This window comes from Microtus pennsylvanicus, chromosome 7, assembly GCF_037038515.1.
Source record: "Microtus pennsylvanicus isolate mMicPen1 chromosome 7, mMicPen1.hap1, whole genome shotgun sequence".
NCBI classification, from domain to species: Eukaryota; Metazoa; Chordata; class Mammalia; order Rodentia; family Cricetidae; genus Microtus; species Microtus pennsylvanicus.
This window is the reverse complement of record NC_134585.1, coordinates 8,741,060-8,760,935: the sequence shown is the minus strand read 5'-3', so window position 1 is coordinate 8,760,935 and position 19,876 is coordinate 8,741,060. Positions and strand designations below refer to the sequence as shown.

General features: G+C 52.6%; 1 protein-coding gene across 1 annotated transcript; it reads right to left on the bottom strand.

Annotated features, from left to right (window-relative positions):
- Window positions 1–14,199: 14,199 nt before the first annotated feature.
- Window positions 14,200–19,186, bottom strand: Gatd3 (glutamine amidotransferase class 1 domain containing 3). The gene is made up of 7 exons (XM_075979816.1): window positions 19,007–19,186; window positions 18,778–18,830; window positions 18,199–18,312; window positions 16,892–17,011; window positions 16,131–16,223; window positions 15,181–15,329; window positions 14,200–14,458 (listed from the first exon to the last, which is right to left on the bottom strand). The coding sequence occupies exons 1-7, from the start codon at window positions 19,139–19,141 to the stop codon at window positions 14,322–14,324; spliced, it is 801 nt and encodes a 266-aa protein (XP_075835931.1). The 5' UTR covers window positions 19,142–19,186; the 3' UTR covers window positions 14,200–14,321.
- Window positions 19,187–19,876: the final 690 nt, after the last annotated feature.

Sequence of the window (19,876 nt, the reverse complement as noted above, 5' to 3'; positions counted from 1 at the left end):
TTGGGTTTGGTGCTCCAGGGATCACTGAGATGGGCTGTCCTTTTGGTTAGGGGATTTATGATGAGTTATGAATATCACTGGAAAACAGCATGGCAGGAACTCTGATGAGTTTGGGAACAGAGTTTCTTCTTAGAGGTTTCAGAGAGAGGGGAGGCTGGGTACCAAATGGCTGATGAGGAGCCGGAGGGACTTGTTCAGAGTCAGGTGGCTGAGTCTTACAAAGCAGCAAGAGAGGGTCCTGCATTTGGGGGAAGGAACGCGACTTGAGGATGTAGGGAGGAGAGAGGAGAAGGGGCTCCTTTAGTCAATGTTTGTCTATCTTACGGGGTGTGTCACCAGCAGGCCCCAATAGCTTGGAGTCTGGTAGCCTAGGACCTGCATACAGGACCAGCTATGAGAGAGAAGAGGGGCATAGATGCAGATGGGTGCGACTTGAGCAGCCTCACCTGTGGGTTCTGATTGGCTCAGATGCCCAGGGCTGGTTCTGGGAGTTTGGGAGTCGGAGTTTCTAGCCTTGCCTTTAGTTTGGTGCTGTCTGATTCTGGTAGGTCACCAGGGCAGGGAAACTCTTAGAAGGAAGCCAGTCTCTGTCCTGGGGATACAGTCAGGCCTAGGAGAGGAGGTACATGTGTGCTCAGACTCTTTCCCTCCCAAGTCTGGGAGGCAACGCCCCTTCCTGGGCAGATGATCTGGGAGTCCTGGACCAGAAGGCTGTCTCTTCTGCCTTCTCCAGAAGCCATGCAGGCTCTAGATGCAGCTCCAGTGCAGCAGTGAACTGAGGGGCACGGAGGTCAGGCTGTCCTCAAAGTCCTCAAGGTCACTACACGATGATTGATTGGCACAGTGGCTTTCAGGATGTCCTTCCCTGGGAGAGCCTGTGTGACTGCAACTGCCGAGGAGAGATGACCGCATTTGCTGGACACAGAGACACCACCTGTTTAGCACCACCCACGAGGCAGGAGCAAAATGGTACCACTGAGGCTTGGCAAGATCCAAGCTCAGGTCCCTAGCACCCACGTAAGAGCTGGCTGTGGTAGCATGTACCAGCACACTGAGAGCTGGGGAGAGGCAGAGATGGGTCCTGGAGCTGACTAGTTAGCTGGTCTAGCCCAAGTGGTGAGCACCTGGTTCAGGGATCCTTTCTCAAAAAATAAGGCGGAGGGCAGCCATTGAGGAAGACATCCGATATTGACCTCTGACCTCTACATGCATCCACACATAAACACATATAAACATGCACATCCACAAAGTCCCACCTATAAACTTAACAAGTGCACGTTGGGAACATATAAGCACATGGTTGTATTAAAAGTCTATTGCAGGAAGGGTGTCAACAACTTTACCTGGATCCCGGGAGGAAGACACTTAACGCTGGTGAAGGGGATGGAGTGTCAGGGAACTGATAATCGAAAGATTCCTCATTGTTCCTGAGCCTTCCGCTCAGCCTGGCCCTCACTGTTGGTCACTGCTTTCTCAAACTGTCTCTCTCCATCTGTTTTGGTTTTTTCCTTTTTTGTTTTTTGGTTGTTTTTCCTGCATGTATGTCAGATCCCCTGGGGCTGGAGTCACTGATGGTTGGTCAGCAAGCATGCAGGTGCTGGGAATTGAACCCAGGCCCTGTAGAAGAACAGCTAGTGCTCTTAATCCCTGAGCCATCTCTCTAACCCTCTGTCCATTTATTTGGCCATCAGATGTGATCCAGTACCTCGCTCCAAGGCTCAGTTCCCCCTGTGGGCCACTCCCCGTGCAAGCTGTTAATAGGGTGTCTAACCACCATGATTCTTCTTATCTCTGTCTGCCTCTGTCTCCAGGAAGCCTCTCAAACTCCTTGAAGTCAGGGGCTGCTGCTTTAACCCTTTGCAGCCATCCTGAGACCCCTGTATCTGTACGGAGACTGAATCGCTGTGTGATGTGTAATTGTGACCCAAAAGTTAATAGTAGCGATCAACACTAGAATGAGTGAATAAGTTGCCCACTGTCCTCAGAAAAGATCAGATCTGCTTGGTAGACTGCAGCTAATAAAGCCAACCTAGCTTGCACACGTGGTTTTTATTTGATAAATTCTGACATCGTGCGGAGATATGAATGGTCCTCCGATATTACAGTGTGGAAATCTGGCCCGTGTGCTCTGTTTTCTCGCTATCAACTGTGTCTCTGGTGACTCATTTGATAAAGAACTAGTCTTTCTTGTCCCCAATCGAAAGAGTCCCTGGCTGGGAATCCCCTGAGAAGATCAACTTCCTCTCCAGACAGCGTGGTAGTGACCGTGACTGTCTCCCTGTCACCTGCTCTGCGGTCAGGTAGCACCTGCCCTGGCCTGGCCCTCTATAGGAACCTCTGGGTTAGGTGAGGGGTCAGGAACCATGGGAGGCTCCCAAAGGCATAGGGATTTACCCTGCACATCACAATCCAAGTGTCCAAGCAAAGACACACACACACTGCCCTTCCCGTAGGTGACCACCCGGCTATCCCACTGCAGAGGCTGCTGGGAGAGTGACTTCCCTTCCCAGGAGCTATGTTTCCCTGTCCCTCAGCCATTACCCATGACCCTGTCACCAGCATTCAGCAAGCGAAGCTGAGACCACCAAGACTTCCCTAGTCTTTCTTTCTCCAGGTCTGTGGGTGAGAGGAAGATGGGGGTCCTGCCCACGCTGCTAAGTTAACTCAGGTCCCCTATGGAATCAGTCCTGGACAGGATTACCTGTCCCTTCCTTCCCACTTCCTTCCTCACTGCCATCTTTCCTCTGCGATCCTACCACATGCACTGGGAACCCCTCCCTTCTCTTGACTTGGTCACCTGGGGACCTCACAGGTGGCTTATGTCAGGAACAGTGATGTCCTTTGGAAGTACCAAGTCTCTTCTGAACGTGACTGCATCCCTGGTTTCCTCATATGAGTACTGCAGAAGACCAGACTGAAACAGGTCCAGCCATACAGAGTGTGCAGAGCTAGGCATGAGGCCTGGGCACCCCAATGGGGAGGGGGAACATCGATGCTATGGCTGAAGTTCCAATGTGTGTCCTTTGCTATGGTAGCATAGTAAATTAATTACGGGGCTTAATCCAGACAAATCAACAGTGTTCTGTCATTTTCAATGCAAACGGGCCCAGTATCTCCCAGACACTGCCGGAGTCCTGGGGCACCCATGGAGGCCAGAACACAGCCTTTCTGTGACAGACCCCTGGAACTTCCTGTTTGGGGCCATGTCAGAAACACCAAAAGATGCTCAATGTGAAATATTTTAGTACTTCTGCTATTTGGCTCAAACCAGGAAGTTCAAGGATGCATGACACAAGACAGAAAACAGTAAAAGAACATTTTAAAAATATTGAAAAGATGCTGTAATGTGAGGACAATCCCAACAAATTCCCTTCCTTGTCTGGAAGACTAACACCCTTCTCTCTCAGAGCCAGGAGCTAAGGGCACACATGGGCGCATGGGTCTCTCAGGGAGCTGCAAGCAGAGTCCAAGAGTGAGGGGGTCAACAGCCCTGCTGTGCGATGGTTTCCTTCAGGAAGTGCTGGCCCTGTCACAGAGCTGGGGCTTGGCGGGGGCGTTTTTGGCAGTGTCTGTCCTGTGAAGTATCCTGAACCGCTGTCCTGCAGCCAGAGTCCCTGAATAAGGAGTACCAGGTAGCAGACGGGACACAGCCCTGCCTGTGAGGATCCAGGCATAGGCACTGAGTATAGATGAGGAGCTCACTGAGGTCCCTCCTGTGAACCACTGTGTCTCTGACATGCACCCCACTCGTGCCTCAGCTTTGTTCTGTGAGTGGGCTCATCTGTGTCCTCAGAGAATTCATTAGAGACATCATGTCAGTCTCAGAGAACGGGACCTTCTCTAATGGCAGATGTGACTGGAATTGTATTATTTAGGACTAGGGTCCTCTAAGAGGGGACATTGTGGATATGGAGGAGGCCATGAAGATGTGGAAGTCATGAGGAAATGGAGGCCATGAAGAGACAGAAATGATGAGAAGGTGGAGATGATGAGGGGGATGGAGAGGATGAGGGGATGGAGAGGATGAGGGGATGGAGAGGACAAGGGGATGGAGAGGACAAGGGGATGGAGAGGATGAGGGGATGGAGAGGATGAGGGGATGGAGAGGACGAGGGGATGGAGAGGACGAGGGGATGGAGAGGACGAGGGGATGGAGAGGATGAGGGGATGGAGAGGACGAGGGGATGGAGAGGATGAGGGGATGGGGAGGACGAGGGGATGGAGAGGATGAGGGGATGGAGAGGATGAGGGGATGGGGAGGACGAGGGGATGGAGAGGACGAGGGGGATGGAGAGGATGAGGGGATGGAGAGGACGAGGGGATGGAGAGGATGAGGGGATGGAGAGGATGAGGGGATGGAGAGGACGAGGGGATGGAGAGGACGAGGGGATGGAGAGGATGAGGGGATGGAGAGGATGAGGAATAGAAATGACGAGTCATGATAAATCAGCGGCCATAAGGAGAGGAGGGAGGTCATAAGGAGACAGGGACCATAAGGAAATGGAGGCCACAGTCAGGACAGTGCTGCTCCACACTAACTGATACCCAGGATGCCCTGCAGTCACTGAGAAGGCCTAGGATGGGTCCTCCACAGCCTTGTAAGGGGCTAGCTCTCTGACATTTAGGACCCTATGATGCCGGCATGCTCATTTTGCAGGTATGCAATGACTAGATGAGCTAAAACATGTCTGTTGCCTGTGAGTAATAGGGGACTGGCAGGCTCCAGAGAGCCAAAAGGATCAGATGAGATTGTGAGCCAAACCTTGAGAGTAACCAAGGAACTGAGGATAGACCTGGCAGCTGGGGTGGAGGAGCTAGAATATGGCCCAGAAGGTCCCAGATGGAAGACACACATTCCCACTCAGCTCTCCATATCTTCCTGTAATTATTGCCAACATCACTTGTATCAGGAGCCAACCATTGGCCTCGAAGCTGGTAAACTAGGGCCAGACAGGGTGTGCCATTTCTAGAGCCCTGCTTATGTGCGATCTCGCTTGGCCCTCATAGAAATCTAGAAGTGGGTTCTGTGGTTGTCCCTGGACTCCACATGTACCTCATACATGTCCAGACAATAGCTCGTATGAGTCAGACACAATCCCTTCCAAACGACTACCCAGAAAACCAAGCAAGCGTAAAAAGGATCGCTGCTACGTGACAGGCTTTCTGTGGGCATATGCCAGAGGGCAAACAGCACCCAGGGTGGAGATGTACCATCACCGGCAAAGGGGTGCTCAAGTGACTATACCCACAGCTCAGGTCAGGAGGAGTCTCAGGAGCGGAAGCCTCACCCCCACCTCCGGGAGACCCAGGGCACAGAACAGCATGTCCTTACCACAGATGGCAGGCATTAACTCCCTGCCGGCTTCTGGTTCTCCTGGCTTCTTCATGCCCAGTGGTGAGAGGCTTCTTAGAGCCCTGGCTGGACAGCACCAATACCTGCTCAGCTCACTCCTGTTCCCACTCACCCTCTGCCATTCCTTGCTGGGGCTGAACAACCTCTCTAAGTGTTCAGCCTGGTGGCCCTGGCTTTCTCATAGCTGTACTTTGTTCTAAGCAGACGGTTCCCACTGCTGAGCAACAGACTAATGGCTTCTGGGACAGGACACAGCCTGGCCATTGTCTGCCACTCCCCATTCGATGGCCCACCTAAGAACAAACACACATCCTAACTTACACCCCACAAGCCAGCCACTCACGTTTCCAGGCCTGTGATACGGCACTAGGAACCATGCCTGCTGGCCTTGGATAGTAGGATGTCTTTCGTGTGTGTGTCTTGAGACAGGGTTTCTCTGTGTATCCCTGGTTGTCCTGGAACTTGCTCTATAGTCCAGGCTGGCCTAGAACTCACAGAGAATCACCTGCCTCTGCCTCCCAAGTGCTGGGATTAAAGGAGTGTACAACCACTGCTTGGCTCCTGTGTCTTTGTATCCTTTCTGTTGCTATGATAAACATTATGACCAAAAATGACGCGGGTAAGAAAGGGTTGTCTCATCTGACCCTTCAAGCAACAGCTTGTCACCGAGGGGAGCCAGGCCATGACCTGAAGGAGAGACCGCAGAGGAAGGCTGCTTGCTGGACTGTCCTTCACGCTCTACCTCTCCTACACATCCCAGAACTACCTGGTGACGGTCCTCCCACATCAATTAGCCATCACGATAATGCCCCACAGACATGTCTACTGATCACGCTGATGGAGGCATCCCTCAGTTGAGGGTCAGGTGTGTCAAGGTGACAGCTACGACCAGCCATCACACAACATCTTCACCTCAACTTGGAGCCCCCCTGCTGTCTCCACTGGAACTCCCTTCCTGTGGCTCCTCCTCGGATCCTCCCTCTTGGTTCTCAGCACCCAACCCCATGGGTAAGAGGGATGTAGCCAGTTGGCAGCTGCCAGCAGTCTGCCCTGGCTCACCTGGGTACCGTAAGTTCCCAGAGTTCTGCTCAGCCTGAGGCCTCAGCTCTCCACCCCACCACCCCGCTCCTTTTCCAACCACCACCATCCTGGATGGGCAGGTGTCTGGGAACCGGGTGACACCTGGCAAGGGGCATTTGGGACAAGCACCCAGCTGCCTGGTCGGCTGCAGCAGCTGCTCACTCATCCCTCAGACGCAGCTTCGGTGCAGGCTGTAAGTGCTGTCACGTGTGGTGGTGCTGGGACCCAAGGCTGAGTAGGAATGGCCCCTGGAGTGCCGCATCTCATGGGGACACGGCCCTAGGATCGGTAGAGCGAAGGAAAGTCACGAGTTTCCTGCCTAGGTGGCTTCCTGGTGTATAATGTACTCTTCCCAAACTTGGCGGCTTCAAGTAGCTTCCCTTCCTCTGCTCAAGATGTCAGCCAGGTGCTAACTTTCCCCAGCATCCATGGCTCTGCAGTCACTTGGTCTGTGGCAATGGTACACTCCAGCCTGTGGTCCCAGTGCCTTGTCTCTCAAGTAGCCAGCAGGTCATGAGAAGGAAGGAGATTGAAGACGTGGCTGAGACCGCCTGGGAAGATTCAGGCCCCGCCCATTCTTCAGACTATCCCTTGACCCCTTCTCCTCTTCCCATCTAGGGTTGGTGACTCCATGAAAGCAGCAGAGGCCCAGGAGGAGCCCTGGGAGAAATCAGAGCCAGGAGCAGGCCTTCATTCTGTAGCCCTGAGGCGGCTCCAGGCAGCAAAGGCCAGGGCCCCGTCTGAGAACTCACAGAACTGGCCTGAACTGAGTTTAGGTTAAGAGCAGTCTCAGGACAGAAGGCCCACAGTGAGACACAGGGCATGCCAGGAGCCGAAGCCATAGAAACAGCTCTTTCTTCAGGCTAGGCTCCAGGTGAAAATCAGCTGGGGGGGGGGGGCTCAATATCCTGCCAAGTGGGGGAAGGAGCGTCAGCCTACACAGTGGCAGGCAGCAAAATCAGCCTTCAACATCAGGAAGAGGTAGAGAGCCGGACGAAACAGAGCGCTTCAGATGCTCACCGTAACACAGGCACCTTCTCCTCCCATAGTTACATTAATTGCTTCAGAGAGGGTCAGCGTCAGAGCAAGGAAGTATCAGGGATAAAGTGACCCTCCACAATAATAAGGGGTCAGGGTGAAGTGAGTTCCACAAAGATACAGCAATCTGTGGCATGCTAGGACGGACATGTGCCTAGCAGGGTCAAGACCCGAGGCAACACTCACAGACCACATGGAGCAGCAGATACACCCACGATTAGTCAAGACTGCAGCACCTCTCCAGAAGAAAGGAAGTCAGAAAGACAGTGCTGAGGTCAGCAATACCATCGACTGTGGCGATGGATAGTTCTGGGGGCTGGGGCCAGCAGAGGCAGAAATGCGTTCTTCTCTAGCTTTCAAGGAATGCCCCTCAGTACAGACCACACTCGGGGCCATGAACACCCCCCACTGAAAGGGATAGAAAATCAGACGTGGGACATCCTCGGATGATCACGACAAAATTAAATTCCATAGCTGGAAAATCCCCAAACACTCGCCGATTAAACAACACATCATAAATAACACATAGGTCAGGAATCTGGAGAGAATTTTACAAACATTTTGAACTAAATGAAAACGAAAACAGAACTTAACAACAATTGTGGGATTCAGGGCAAACTGTGACTGGGAAAAAACATCTGCCCTGGAATGTGTGTATCAGAGATGATGGAACCTAAGCTGATGCCTCAGGACACCAAATACAGAAGAATAAAATAAATCCAAAGTGAGAGAAGAGAGAAAGAGACCAAAATGGAATCAATAAAACCTAAAGCTGGCTCTCTGAAAAGATCAATGTCCTCATTCAGTTCCTAGCCAAACTAAAGACGATATCGGGAACAGGAGAGGGGCCACCATGAATTGTGAACACCGTGTCCACAAATTGCATACAATGGGTGCAATGGGCACAACCTGCCAACACTCATACAGAAGAGACAACAGTCTACAAAGGTTCCATCCATCCGTCTGTCTGTCTAGGTCTATGAATCTGTCTAAGAAACAGAAGTGACTGTCAACTTTCCAAACCGAAAGACCCAGGTCCAGAGGCCCAGAGGCTCACTGGACAATTCTCCACTTGTGGGAGGACATTATGCAACTGCGACTCTCTCTTTCAGAAGACAAAAGCAGAAGGAATGTGTCCTAGCTCATCTGCGAGGCCCACATTTCCCTACCCACACCAGACAGACGTCACAGAAGAAGAAACCTCATCCTCTCTCACGACAACAGATGGCAGAGAGCCTCAGCAGGGTTAGCAGATCCGGGCCAGTGATGTAGGAAAGGATCCCACACCACAACCAAGTGAGACCGCCCAGATGCGTTAGCAAACACAGGCCAACAATGTAGGAAAGGAATCCCACACCACAACCATGTGAGACTGTCCAGATATAAAAGGCTGCTTCAACACCAGGAATCTGGGCTATATCATCTATATCAGAGGTTAAAGAAGAAAATCCCATCAATAAGAGTGGTAGAGGGGACATTCCTCAGCTCAATAAAGACATCCGAAGAGCACGAACAGCTAATATCACACAGTGGCGAGAAACTAGGCGGGCGCCCCTCCCATCATTCCTCCTCAGTATCACACTGGAGATCCTACTCAGTGCAATATGGAAAGAAAAGGAAAAAAATGATTATCTATGTAGAAAACCAAAAGAATGGGTGTGTGCGCACATGTGCACACACACATACACACAGGCACACACACACTCCCCTACCTACCTCTCCCAAAACTAAGAAGCAACATATGAAGGTTGCAGAATTCAAAGCCAATCGCTTTCCTACAGGCCAACAACAAACAGCTAGAATTTGAAATTTAAAATACATTGACCCTAGTATCTACAGACTGAAACACTTAGGTATAAACCTAACAAAATAGGTGTAAGATATATGAAAAAAGAAAAAAAAATCAAAGTTCTGAGGAAACAGTTATCCCACGAGCTCGGACACAAAGGCTGTGCTTGTCCAGGCGAGGACCCCGCTGCCTCATCCGTGGACTCACACAATCCCAGCTGAAGTCTCAGCAGGTGGTTTTGCAGTGGAATAGTTCTGTTATCAAGTGTGCACTGAAAAGTCTCCACGTTGCTGAAGAACAACGACAGGAAGCGACGGGGCCTGACAGGACACTTGCCTGTGGTGTCCGGCTGAAAGGATGGAGTGGTGATGGTCAGTGGGCAGACAGCCATGGGAAAGCACTGACGTCCATGGCAGACCCTCGGAAATACAGTTGGCTGGCCTGGACCACAGAGTGGACGCAGTACAGGGAAGCAAAGAAAGTTCTTCCAAAAGGTGGTGTTTGTGGATATCCACGTTTTATTAGTTCCCTTTTCGTTTGTTTCTGGATATAACACCGTAACCAAAAGCTTCTTGTGAGTTTATTTTGGCTCACCAATCCCAGAGGGGGAGGCATGACAGCAGGCAGCCAGAGCAGGAGACTGGCTGGTCACTTTGCATCCACACTCATGGGGCAGAGAGAACAGGAAGCAGGTGAGACTACAAACCCTCAAAGCTCACCCCCAGTGATGCACTGCCCCCAGCAAGGTTGCATCTCCTAACGGTTCTGTAACCTCCCCAAACACCACCAACAACTGGGACCAAGAGTTCAAATACCTGAGACTGTGGGGGAATGTTTCCCGTTCAAACCATCACATACAGGGCTGGAGAGATGGCTCAGCAGTTAAGGGCACTGGCTACTCTTCTAGGGGACCCAGGTTTAATTCCCAGTACAAATATGGCACTTTACAACTGTCTGTAACTCCAGTTCCAGGGGATCTGACACCCTCACACAGATACATACACAGGCAAAACACCAATACATATGAAGTAAAAACAAATTAAAAATGACAAAACCCATCACACAATTCAAAAACAAAAAGCCAGAATACAAGCACATCTTTCACCTTCACGTTAGCTCGAACTGGAGCACAAACTTAAATGCACAAAGCAAAGCTTGGAAAGCCCCAGTTGATCACAGAAGAAGAAAGCTAGAGGATTTTTTTTTTTTTTGAGACAGTCTCATATAGTCCAGACTGGCTTCCAATTCTCTGTGCAACCAAGGATGACCTGGAGTTCCTAATTCTCCTGATTGCCTCCCGGTGCTGGGATTCCGGGCATGTGCCGCCACACCTGGTGTATGATGCTACCAGTGTGATGGCAAGTGGGTTTGAGTGACAGCTCCACAGTCAGGAAAGGATGGAAATAGAAGAACCAACCAGAAAAGGTAGTGTAGGGGCAGAAGTCCTTGGAAGCCCCGAGAGTGTGCATATGTTGACATGGGCATGGCTATGTCGAGGGTGCCGAAGCCTCAGTCCTGCAGGAGGGGCAAAACCTCACCCAGGTGAGGACCAAGAAGATTGGCAAAGCTCTCCTCGGGGTCCACACGAGTGTTGATGATTGATCAGAATTTATAAAGACGAGCAAATGCCGCTTCCTCCTCGCAGGTGTTTACAGCCTGAGACTGCCTGCCCGCCCACAGAGACACGGGGAGACTAGCTATCCCTTCCCCCTGTGCTGTTCATAATAAACACGGCGAGGTTCCTGCTGGCTGCAGCAGGTGTCCTCTCTCCGTGTGTGCACACCCACCCCGGACCCCAGCCTTCCTCCATGTGTGTCTGCCCCTTCTTCCTTCCCTTGCCACCGCTGGTCAGGACTCCAGGGCCCAAGCTTCAAGGGTCCTGAAATGGGTAGGAGGAGAGAGGCTGAGGTAGGTGCTCAGGGTGGCCAAGGCAGGTGGGGTGAAGACAAGAGGAGCCCCTGGGAACTCATTTTGAGACTTGCTGGCTTAAATGGAGGCGTGTGTGAAGTAGACCTGAAGGCAGGGGCCGTGGGATTCCCATGAGGGCTTCTGAAGATGGTAAAGTGTAGGATATAAGCGGGGGTGGGGAGTAGGGGACAGTTTAGCAGGCCCTTGGTCATGATCAGCTCTGAGAACCCGCGGAAGGTCCCAAGGTAGGTCCACTGTGCCCCCTAGTGGTGGTACCTAAAATGACAGCCTTACTTATGAGCTGTGTGGACTCGACTCTATGCACATGTCTCTAGGGATAGGACTTATTACAAGAATCACAGATCTCAAAAATAAAGTAGTTATTATAGTTAGTTTTTTTACTGACAGGTAGTTCATATAAGAGTGTCGTTTTCAAATACTTCAGAGAAGTGGTTAGGGAGACGCCTCTGGGTAAAGGTCACCAAGCCTGATGACCTGAGTTCAGTCCCTAGAATTCCACTTGGAGGAGAGAACTCGGACCCCCACATGCACACCTGTGCTAAACACACAGGTATAAAATAAATTCTTAAGAAATGAATAAAGTATTTCAGAGAATGTAAAAAACAAAAAATCACTCACCCTGGCTGCTCCCTTGTTGGTGGGCCCGACCCCTTCCCTGCCTCCCTGTCAGTGTGTCCACTCCCACCTGGAGCTCATCTGCCAACAAGCCCTTACTAGCTCCACGAAAGCAAGGAGCGTGGTCTCTTATTCGGTGGATTGCACCTGGCAGACAGTGGGGACTCGATCATTTCCAGGTGCTAACAGCTAAGTTCTGGCCTCACCGAATGCTTCCTCACCACAAGTACAGTCACAGCACACCTGTGACACTGATGGTCCAGGCCAGGCAGGGGTCTGGTTTATGCTAGGTGTGCTGGTCACACTTGGTCACTTCTGTGTGAAGTCAGGGAGGATGTCCATGGGGACAACTGAACCCACCCGCACAGCTGAGCACTTGAGCAGAAACTGCCCAGGGACCACCCAGTGCCTGTCGCTAACAGCGCTGACCTTGACCTTGGGGGTCTCTCATGGAGTTCACTCCCCTCTCAGTTACCTGTGGTGTGTGGCAGACATGAGAAAGGACAAAAGCAGGTCACACCTAAGCTCAAGTTCCACTTGTGGACACGGGACATTCCGGAACATCTAAGGACATCCAGGCCACATTGTAGGTAGGGCCCGAAGTGGGTGCAGGTTCTGGGGGTACCATCCTCCTTTGGGGTGCTCAGAGGCCATTGTACCCTTATGCTCAGCTGGCACAGCTCAGCAAGGGGACAAGCAGCTGCCAGCCTAAACATGATGGGGCGGAAGCTTCCTCTCTAGAAGTAAACCTGAGCTCCCTGCCCACCAGACACCAATGGACATGGCTTACCAAACGAAGATTTGTCAGAAGACTGCAGATCTCTAGCTGCAGAAAGGCAGACAAGTGGGGAGCGGCACCAACAGACTCTGCCCAGGGGATGCCAAGAGGGCAGAGATGTGACTAACAGCAGCAAGCACCTCAGGAGACACCACCAGACCTAGTTGCAATCCCGAGTCCTAGTGTAGTGAATGTTATATGGTGCATCTACCAATCACGGTGGGAGAAATACTGAGTGCCCTCTGGGCTCTGCTGGAAAAGCCAGTCTAGCAGCCTACAGCTGGTGCGGTGCTGGAGCACGGGAGACCCACGAGGATGCAAGGATGCTCATTAGCGCCTACATCAGCCAACTCAGTACAGCCAGGTGGGCCGACGAGCCAACACAAGGCTGAAGCAAAAATATTCAGGAGCTGGGTGGGGAAGGCTGAGCAGAGCAACACGCGTCACAGGACAGGGATGTCACTCTGGGTGGCCTTGGTGGACTAGACAGGCAGGAAGCAGGGGCTTTGGGTGGATGGTATCAGTTCTGTATGTCTACTGTGGAAACTCACTTAAGGGAAGCTGTATACATATATGAAGCTTCAAGAGGTTCACTTCTGGGGAGTGAGGAGGTCAGACCCAGGGGTAGGCTCTGCAGGTAACCCAGGAGGGGGCTACCTGGCCTGCAGTGCAGGGACCATGAGTGTATGCCATAGGTCCTGGTAAGATGTCTAAAGCTCAGACCACCAAGAATCATGGTCTCTGGAGGAATCAGTCTGAGAAGCAGCAAGGGCCATTCTCCCTGTGGCTGTGTATGTGTGTGTGTGTGTGTGTGTGTGTGTGTGAAGAAGGGTACCGGGAGACGGTAGACATCCTGCTACGGAGGCTCCCTGCCTGGCCTAACTCCGCTTCTGCCCAGCATCTGACATAACTGAGCTAAAGGAGTCTTCCAGTGCAGTGCTACAGTCACTGCTACCAAGGCCAAGAACCCTCAGGCTGCCTGGCTGTTCAGAAGAGAATGTTCTGGATCAGATGAAGTGTGCTCAGACCTCCACCAGACCACTCTGACACTTTTCCATAAGGGGACAAGTGCAGAGGGCAGCACCAGGGCACCACCGCCCTTCACTTTTCCTTCTTTACCCAGGTCCCACAATCTCACAGCCTGGGGCAGCTTCCTAGACCCGGCAGCGGGCCAGCACATGGAGACCCACTCCTGGGGACTTCCCCGTTTCCCTGGGACTCATCGAAACCTCACAGTATGGGTACCATTCACTAGTTTCAGAAGGCCTGAGACAAAGCTGAAAGTAGTTTCCAGTGTGGAAAGGAGTTTATTCTGTGGCTGCAGGGACTGCCTGCTACAGAATTCCCCTGGCTTTAGTTAGCCTGTGTTTACTTTGGGTGCGAGAATGTTTCTTTATCCACAAACAAGGTCTGTCTTCTTATCACACGGGGGTCTGATAATGAAAACCTAAAATGTTTTCTTCTTTTAAAACTTGAGTCCCCAGTCCATCTGACCTAGTATTGTAGAATGTAAATGCTTCAAGCAGATCCTTCCAATGGGGACACAGAGAGGCAGGCCCCCACTGCTGAAGCTCCCGATGCTATTGAGGCCCATGGAGGAGCTCTGAGCTTCCTGCTGGTAGAAGGAGCTGGGTCGAGCCCATCACGGATGGAGGCAAAGCTCCTTCTTCAGGCAGAAAGCAACTATTCTTCTAACAAAAAGGCAACTCTTGTCCTTGCTGAATGGAGCCCAGGCAGTGCTACTTTCCTGTGAGTTCCAGCACCTTCTTCACCATAGCCCCAATCCCGTCGTGGATGTGATGGAGTGCTGTCTCGCACATGAAGGCCGGGGTCGTGACCACCTTGTTTTTCTGGTCTACATGAGCTTCGTGCGTAGCTGTTAGGGAAAACACAGCACCGGCAGGACCACAGGGAATGCGGGGAAGAGGCCCACCCACTCTGTCTTGCAGCTCCTTTGCTGCTCAAGGACACCACGGTACCAAGTCTGCACCTGCTGTACTGCTGTCACCCAACTAAACAAGGAGGACTAGCTCCCGACTCACAGGTACTCAAGAGAAAGAAAATGTGACCTACTGGGGAGGGGGGCACTACCTGATAACAGCTTGCATGCTGGCCCCACATGGCAGGGGGAGGTAAAACTCACCCTAGCTAGGCCCCCGCAGGCTTCAGCAGTGGAAACTGAGGGGCCCGCTAGAGCAAGCTAGGAGCCCTGCTCACTTCTCCCACACTGTCTTATTTCCTTCTGTGGTCACCAGCAACAGTTCCTAATCCTCCAGGTCCCAGAGTCCTGCCCTAGCCGGCACTCCTCATAGACCACCTAACCTTGTGGGGACCAGGCATTGCAGCAGAAATATGGATCCCCTGGCCAGCTGTGGAGTCAGTATTCCACCAGCCTGTCTGTGGCATACCAAGATAGCTCCACCCCTCAACACGGGTAGGCCCTGTCCTCCTGCCAGGGGCTGCCTTAAAGTAAGCCCAGCAACCATAATCCCTGTAGAGAAGGCTGTCCGCCACAGACACCTTCAATGACCAAATGAATGACACTAATGTGCTACCTGACACCACACTGACCGACCGCCAGAAAGGATATGGTCACACCCTTCACACAGTGCTTGGCACCCAGGGCTTTGATGGCTTCTGCAGTTCCAGCGTAAGGCCACTTGCCACCTTCCTCTTGCTCGTGGCCCACGGTGACCTCGACACCTTTGATCACTTTGGCTGCGAGGACAGGCGCGATGCAGCACAAGCTGAAAGTTGAAGGAGCTGTGTCAGCATGGGGGGCACACTGAGAGCGAGGACTGAGGATGTCTGGTCCCCAGGCGCTGCTGCTTGAGAGCCTTGCCCCAGGCTTGTGGCACTGGGCAGCCCTGGGCACAGATGGCTGCGAGGGAAGCTGAGGGGTCAGGGAAGCCAAACTCTGCACTGCCATCTGGTGGCCCACTGTCTACAGCAGCGGCTTTAAACCAGGGGTTGGGTGGGGTGGACCGACCCTTTCACAGGGCTTGCACATCAGATATTTACACTATGATTGTTAACAGTGGCAAAATTACAGTTATAAAGTAGCAATGAAATAATTTTATGGTTGGAGGTCACCACAACTTGAGGACATGTAGTATTAGGAAGGTTGAGGATCACTGGTGTAGAGTGCCTAGCATAGGTAACAGCCCTGCATGTCCTCATGACCTTCAAAAGTGAGCTGCCCCGGCACAGGTGGTAATCCCAGCACTCAGTAGGCAGATGGATCTCTGCGAGTTCAATCAAGGCCAGCTTGGTCTGCATAGTGAGTTCCAGGCCAGTCAAAGCTGGTAAGACTCAAAACCAAAGTGAGCAGCCCTGAGACACAGGAGGTGGGCAACTGGGCCTAGTGAACATGGGCTGGGCTCACATGGCTGCCCTACCTAGGGGCCAGTCCCACTTCTACCACACTCCCAGGCCATCGCTGGTCTTACTGGGTTCTAGCTGGTGGAGCTATCATACCAAGAGCTGGCAATGTGCTAGGAACTCCCACAACCCTCTGGCATCCTCCTGAACCCCTGTGCATCACCTACCCGATGGGCTTCCGGGCCCCGTGGAACTCCTTTAGAACGCGCTCTACTTCCTTGTTAACCGTGCAGTCCTTCCCATCCACGGCAAACGTGCTCCTGCCACGAGAGGAGAGGCTCTGCTCAGTGGTGGCCCCATAGTCTCCGGGTGGCCCGCTGGACAGCAGTGTGTCCCAGCGTGGCCACATGCCAGGTGGGCAGTCTATCACACTGAATGCCTAACTGTGTATCTAGCTTCTCATTCACCAGCCAGCAGGTGCTTTCAGAGGGTTAGTTCACAACAAGCATGGCATGAAGCATGGCAGCAGGCAGGCATGGCACTGGGGCAGTAGCTAAGAGCTTACATCTGATCTGCAAGTTGGCAGGCAGAGAGACAGACAGACAGAGACTGACCGACTACATGAACTTTTGAAACCTCGAGGCCTACCCCCTTTGATAACTTTCTGCAACCACACCACACCTCCTAATCCTTTCAAAGGATTCTACCAAATAGGGACCAAGCATTCAATCATATGAGCCTAGGGCCACTGTCATTCAAACCACCATGGAAGGACAGCTCTGTGTGAGAACTGACACTTGCAAGGACAAGGCAGGAGAGTTTGCTGAGACCTGATTCACAGCATGGAGGTCAATAAGACTGCCCAGCTCACCCAGAGAGCTTCCAGGCAGAAGCAGAGAACCCCCTGCTGGTTTTGCTAAAGTGACCCCAGCCCCTTGTAAAAGAGCTGGCACTACTGTGCTCTAGACCCTTACACTTGGACACGCACAGGTTTTTGGCAGCTCCAAAGCCTCCAGGAAAAATGGCGGCATCATGGTTGGCAGCTTTGAGCTGGGCCAGACTGGTGATCTTGCCTCGGGCAATCCTTGCTGATTCTGCCAAAACATTCCTGGAAAGAACACAGAAGGAGCAAAGGATCAGGGTGTAGGCAGGGCCAGGACACAGGTACCACTGGAGACTTTTCTTGGACATGGCTCAAGAAATGAGTAGGCTCACACATGGAGACTGAATTCTCCCCGATTCGCACATCCAGGCAACATCTGGAGACAGTGACAGGATTCTAGTGACCTACAAAAACAACAGCCTTGCAGGCTGGCCTCAGGATCCACAATAGGTTACCTGGAATCAGGGGTCAGTAGCAACTGGAGGCCCATCAAGTATCCACAGCAGGCAGGATTCAGTGCTCCTCACCGGAGGGGGGTAGTACAGGAAACTACTTTTAAGGATGCCTGAAGCCACCTGAACATCAGACACAGCAGGAAGCTACTGCTGCCTTACTTGGGCTTGTATAACAGGGAGGAAGGGCAAATTCAGGGGCCTGGGGCCTGGACAGAGAAGGAAATGGCTGGGATCCCAACAGACAGCCTGAGCAGTTAAAGTTCCTCTCCCTACTCTTTCAGTCTCAGCCCTCAGGCCACCTTGCAAGCAGGCCTCAGATAGGAAATGTAGTTGTGGCCAGGTGGTGGTGGTGCACGCCTTTAATTTTAGCACTTGCGAGGCAGAGGCAGGCAGATCTCTGAGTTTGAGGCCGGCCTGGTCTACAGAGCAAGTTCCAGGACAGCTAAGACTGTTACACAGAGAAACCCTATCTTGAAAAACCAAAACAACAACAAAAATGTAGTTGTGCTGGGCATGGTGGCACATGCCTTTGATCTTAGTATTTGGGAGGAAGAGGCAGGTGACTTTCTTATGAATTCAAGGCTAGATTGGTCTACACAGTGAGTTCCAGGCCTGTTAGGGCCAAATAGACCCTATCTCAAAAAGCCAAAAACCAAAACCAAATAAAAAAAAAGTAGCTGTAAATTAGCTAGAGGGACACAACACAGTGCCACACAATGATTAGCAAGAACACACTACAACCACCTCACATCCAGAGGGAGGACAACAGTGGCTACTGCCATTCCCACAATGCTCGCAGGGAGGTCAGAACCACTGTGCCCATGGACGCGCATTTCCAGAACAGCTGGATGATGGCTGGTGTGAAGAACACACGCTCCACCGCATAACCTAGAAGGCTGCAGGACAGAAGCTGCCGTGGGAAGAGGGGTCCTGAACGGTCCGTCCCTTACCCCATACCTGCTTTCGCTCTCAGAGGGCTGTCCCTTGGTGTGGTCAATCACATGCATCTGAGGGACATCAGGAGCAAAGATCTGGACCTCAGCCCCGCCTCGGCTCAGGTGGACCAGGATCCTACGTGGAGAAAATCCAACATGGTGTCACTTCCAAATGTGTCCTGTAGACTCATTTTACAAATGAACTTTCACCAAGTGCAGGATGTGAGGGGGGGAGTCCTAATTTGTAGGACACCTTGTTGCTTTTTATAAACCAGTTCCCACCACTAATAGACCTCTGAGAGGGGCGGGTGGAACCAGAGCACGTAGGTAGGTGCACCAAGCGGTCTCTACAATTCCTTTTACCGACTGGTGAGCAGCGGCGGTTGCTGACTCAGCAGATGTTGCTTTTTTGTGGGGGGTATGTTCTGGGCCCCAGGCTGCTGCCAGGCACTTTGCCTTCTTCACCCAGGCCCCAGGAGGCACCTTTTAGTCTTGCCTGTGCTAACTGTGGGCTTGAACTTAACACGATGTGAACTCACTGTATGTGGTTATGCTTCTGCCGTTTAAACCAAGGGAGTGTTTACGAACTTTGAGGACTTACGCAGAGGCCTCGTGGATCTCGGTCCCGTCATAGACTCCGCAGCCCGACAGCACCTGCAGGAGGAGAGGCACTGATGAGGGCGAAGGGCCCGGTAGGAAATCACCAAGAGGAGAGGAAGGCTGAATTCCTGCAGAGGCCGACCTTGGGAGGCCAGCTGGGCGACCCCAGTCTGCGGGGAGTGAGCCAGGGGAGGAGGTTGGCCTGGGAGTCTGTCTGGCCATGCACTCACCAACGCCACCCTGGCCCCGGGCCGCGGTGAGGAGCTGTGAAGGGCAGCGCGCTGGGAGGGAGTATGGTGGCGTCCCGACAGCGGTGCGAGCGCAGAAACCAGCCTCGGCGCCACCAGAGCCCTGACGGCGGCCATAGCGAAGGACACACAGCAGCCTTGTTGGTGAGCAGTAGGGCGGAGTCGCTCCTGGCCAATGGAGGCGCGCGATGCGCGCCCTTTCCGCCCCTGAGGGCCGGTGGGCGGGACCGCGCCTGCGCAGTGGTCAACAGAGCGCAGGAATAGCGGGTAACTGCTCTGGAAAAGATTATCGAGCAAGCCCGGCCGGCCGCCGAGCTCAGAACACGCCGCCCCCACCCCCGACAAAGGATACTGGTAGGCGGGACTGCACCTGCCCAATGCACGGCGATATGTGGGACACGCCCCTTCCCCGGTTTTGAGAGGGCTGAGGAAAGTCTGGGCAGTTGCCAGCTTAGGGCTTTGCCATGAGTGTTTTGGTGGCTAGGCCCGGCCTGCCTAGTGCTTGAAGGGCACTCATTGCGGAGTAGGCCGCCCAGATTGCCCACTGCAGCTCCATTCTGTGCAATCACCAAAAATGCCTGTAAACAGCGTAGTTCCCCAAACAATGGGGTCGTAACTGCGCAAGCCTAGCTTCTCCCATCACCCAGTGTGCTCTGAATGCCCCTGCAGGTTCCTCATTGGTCACGGTCCTGCCAATCACTGTGCACTGGCTGCTTCAGAGGAGGGCTGAGCACCTACCTGCTCTTTCGTTTTTTTCAGTTTTTGTTTTGGAGACAGGGTTTCTCCGTGTAACAGCCCTGGCTGTCCTGAACTCCTGGCCTCTACCTCACAGAGATCTGCCTGCCTCTGCCT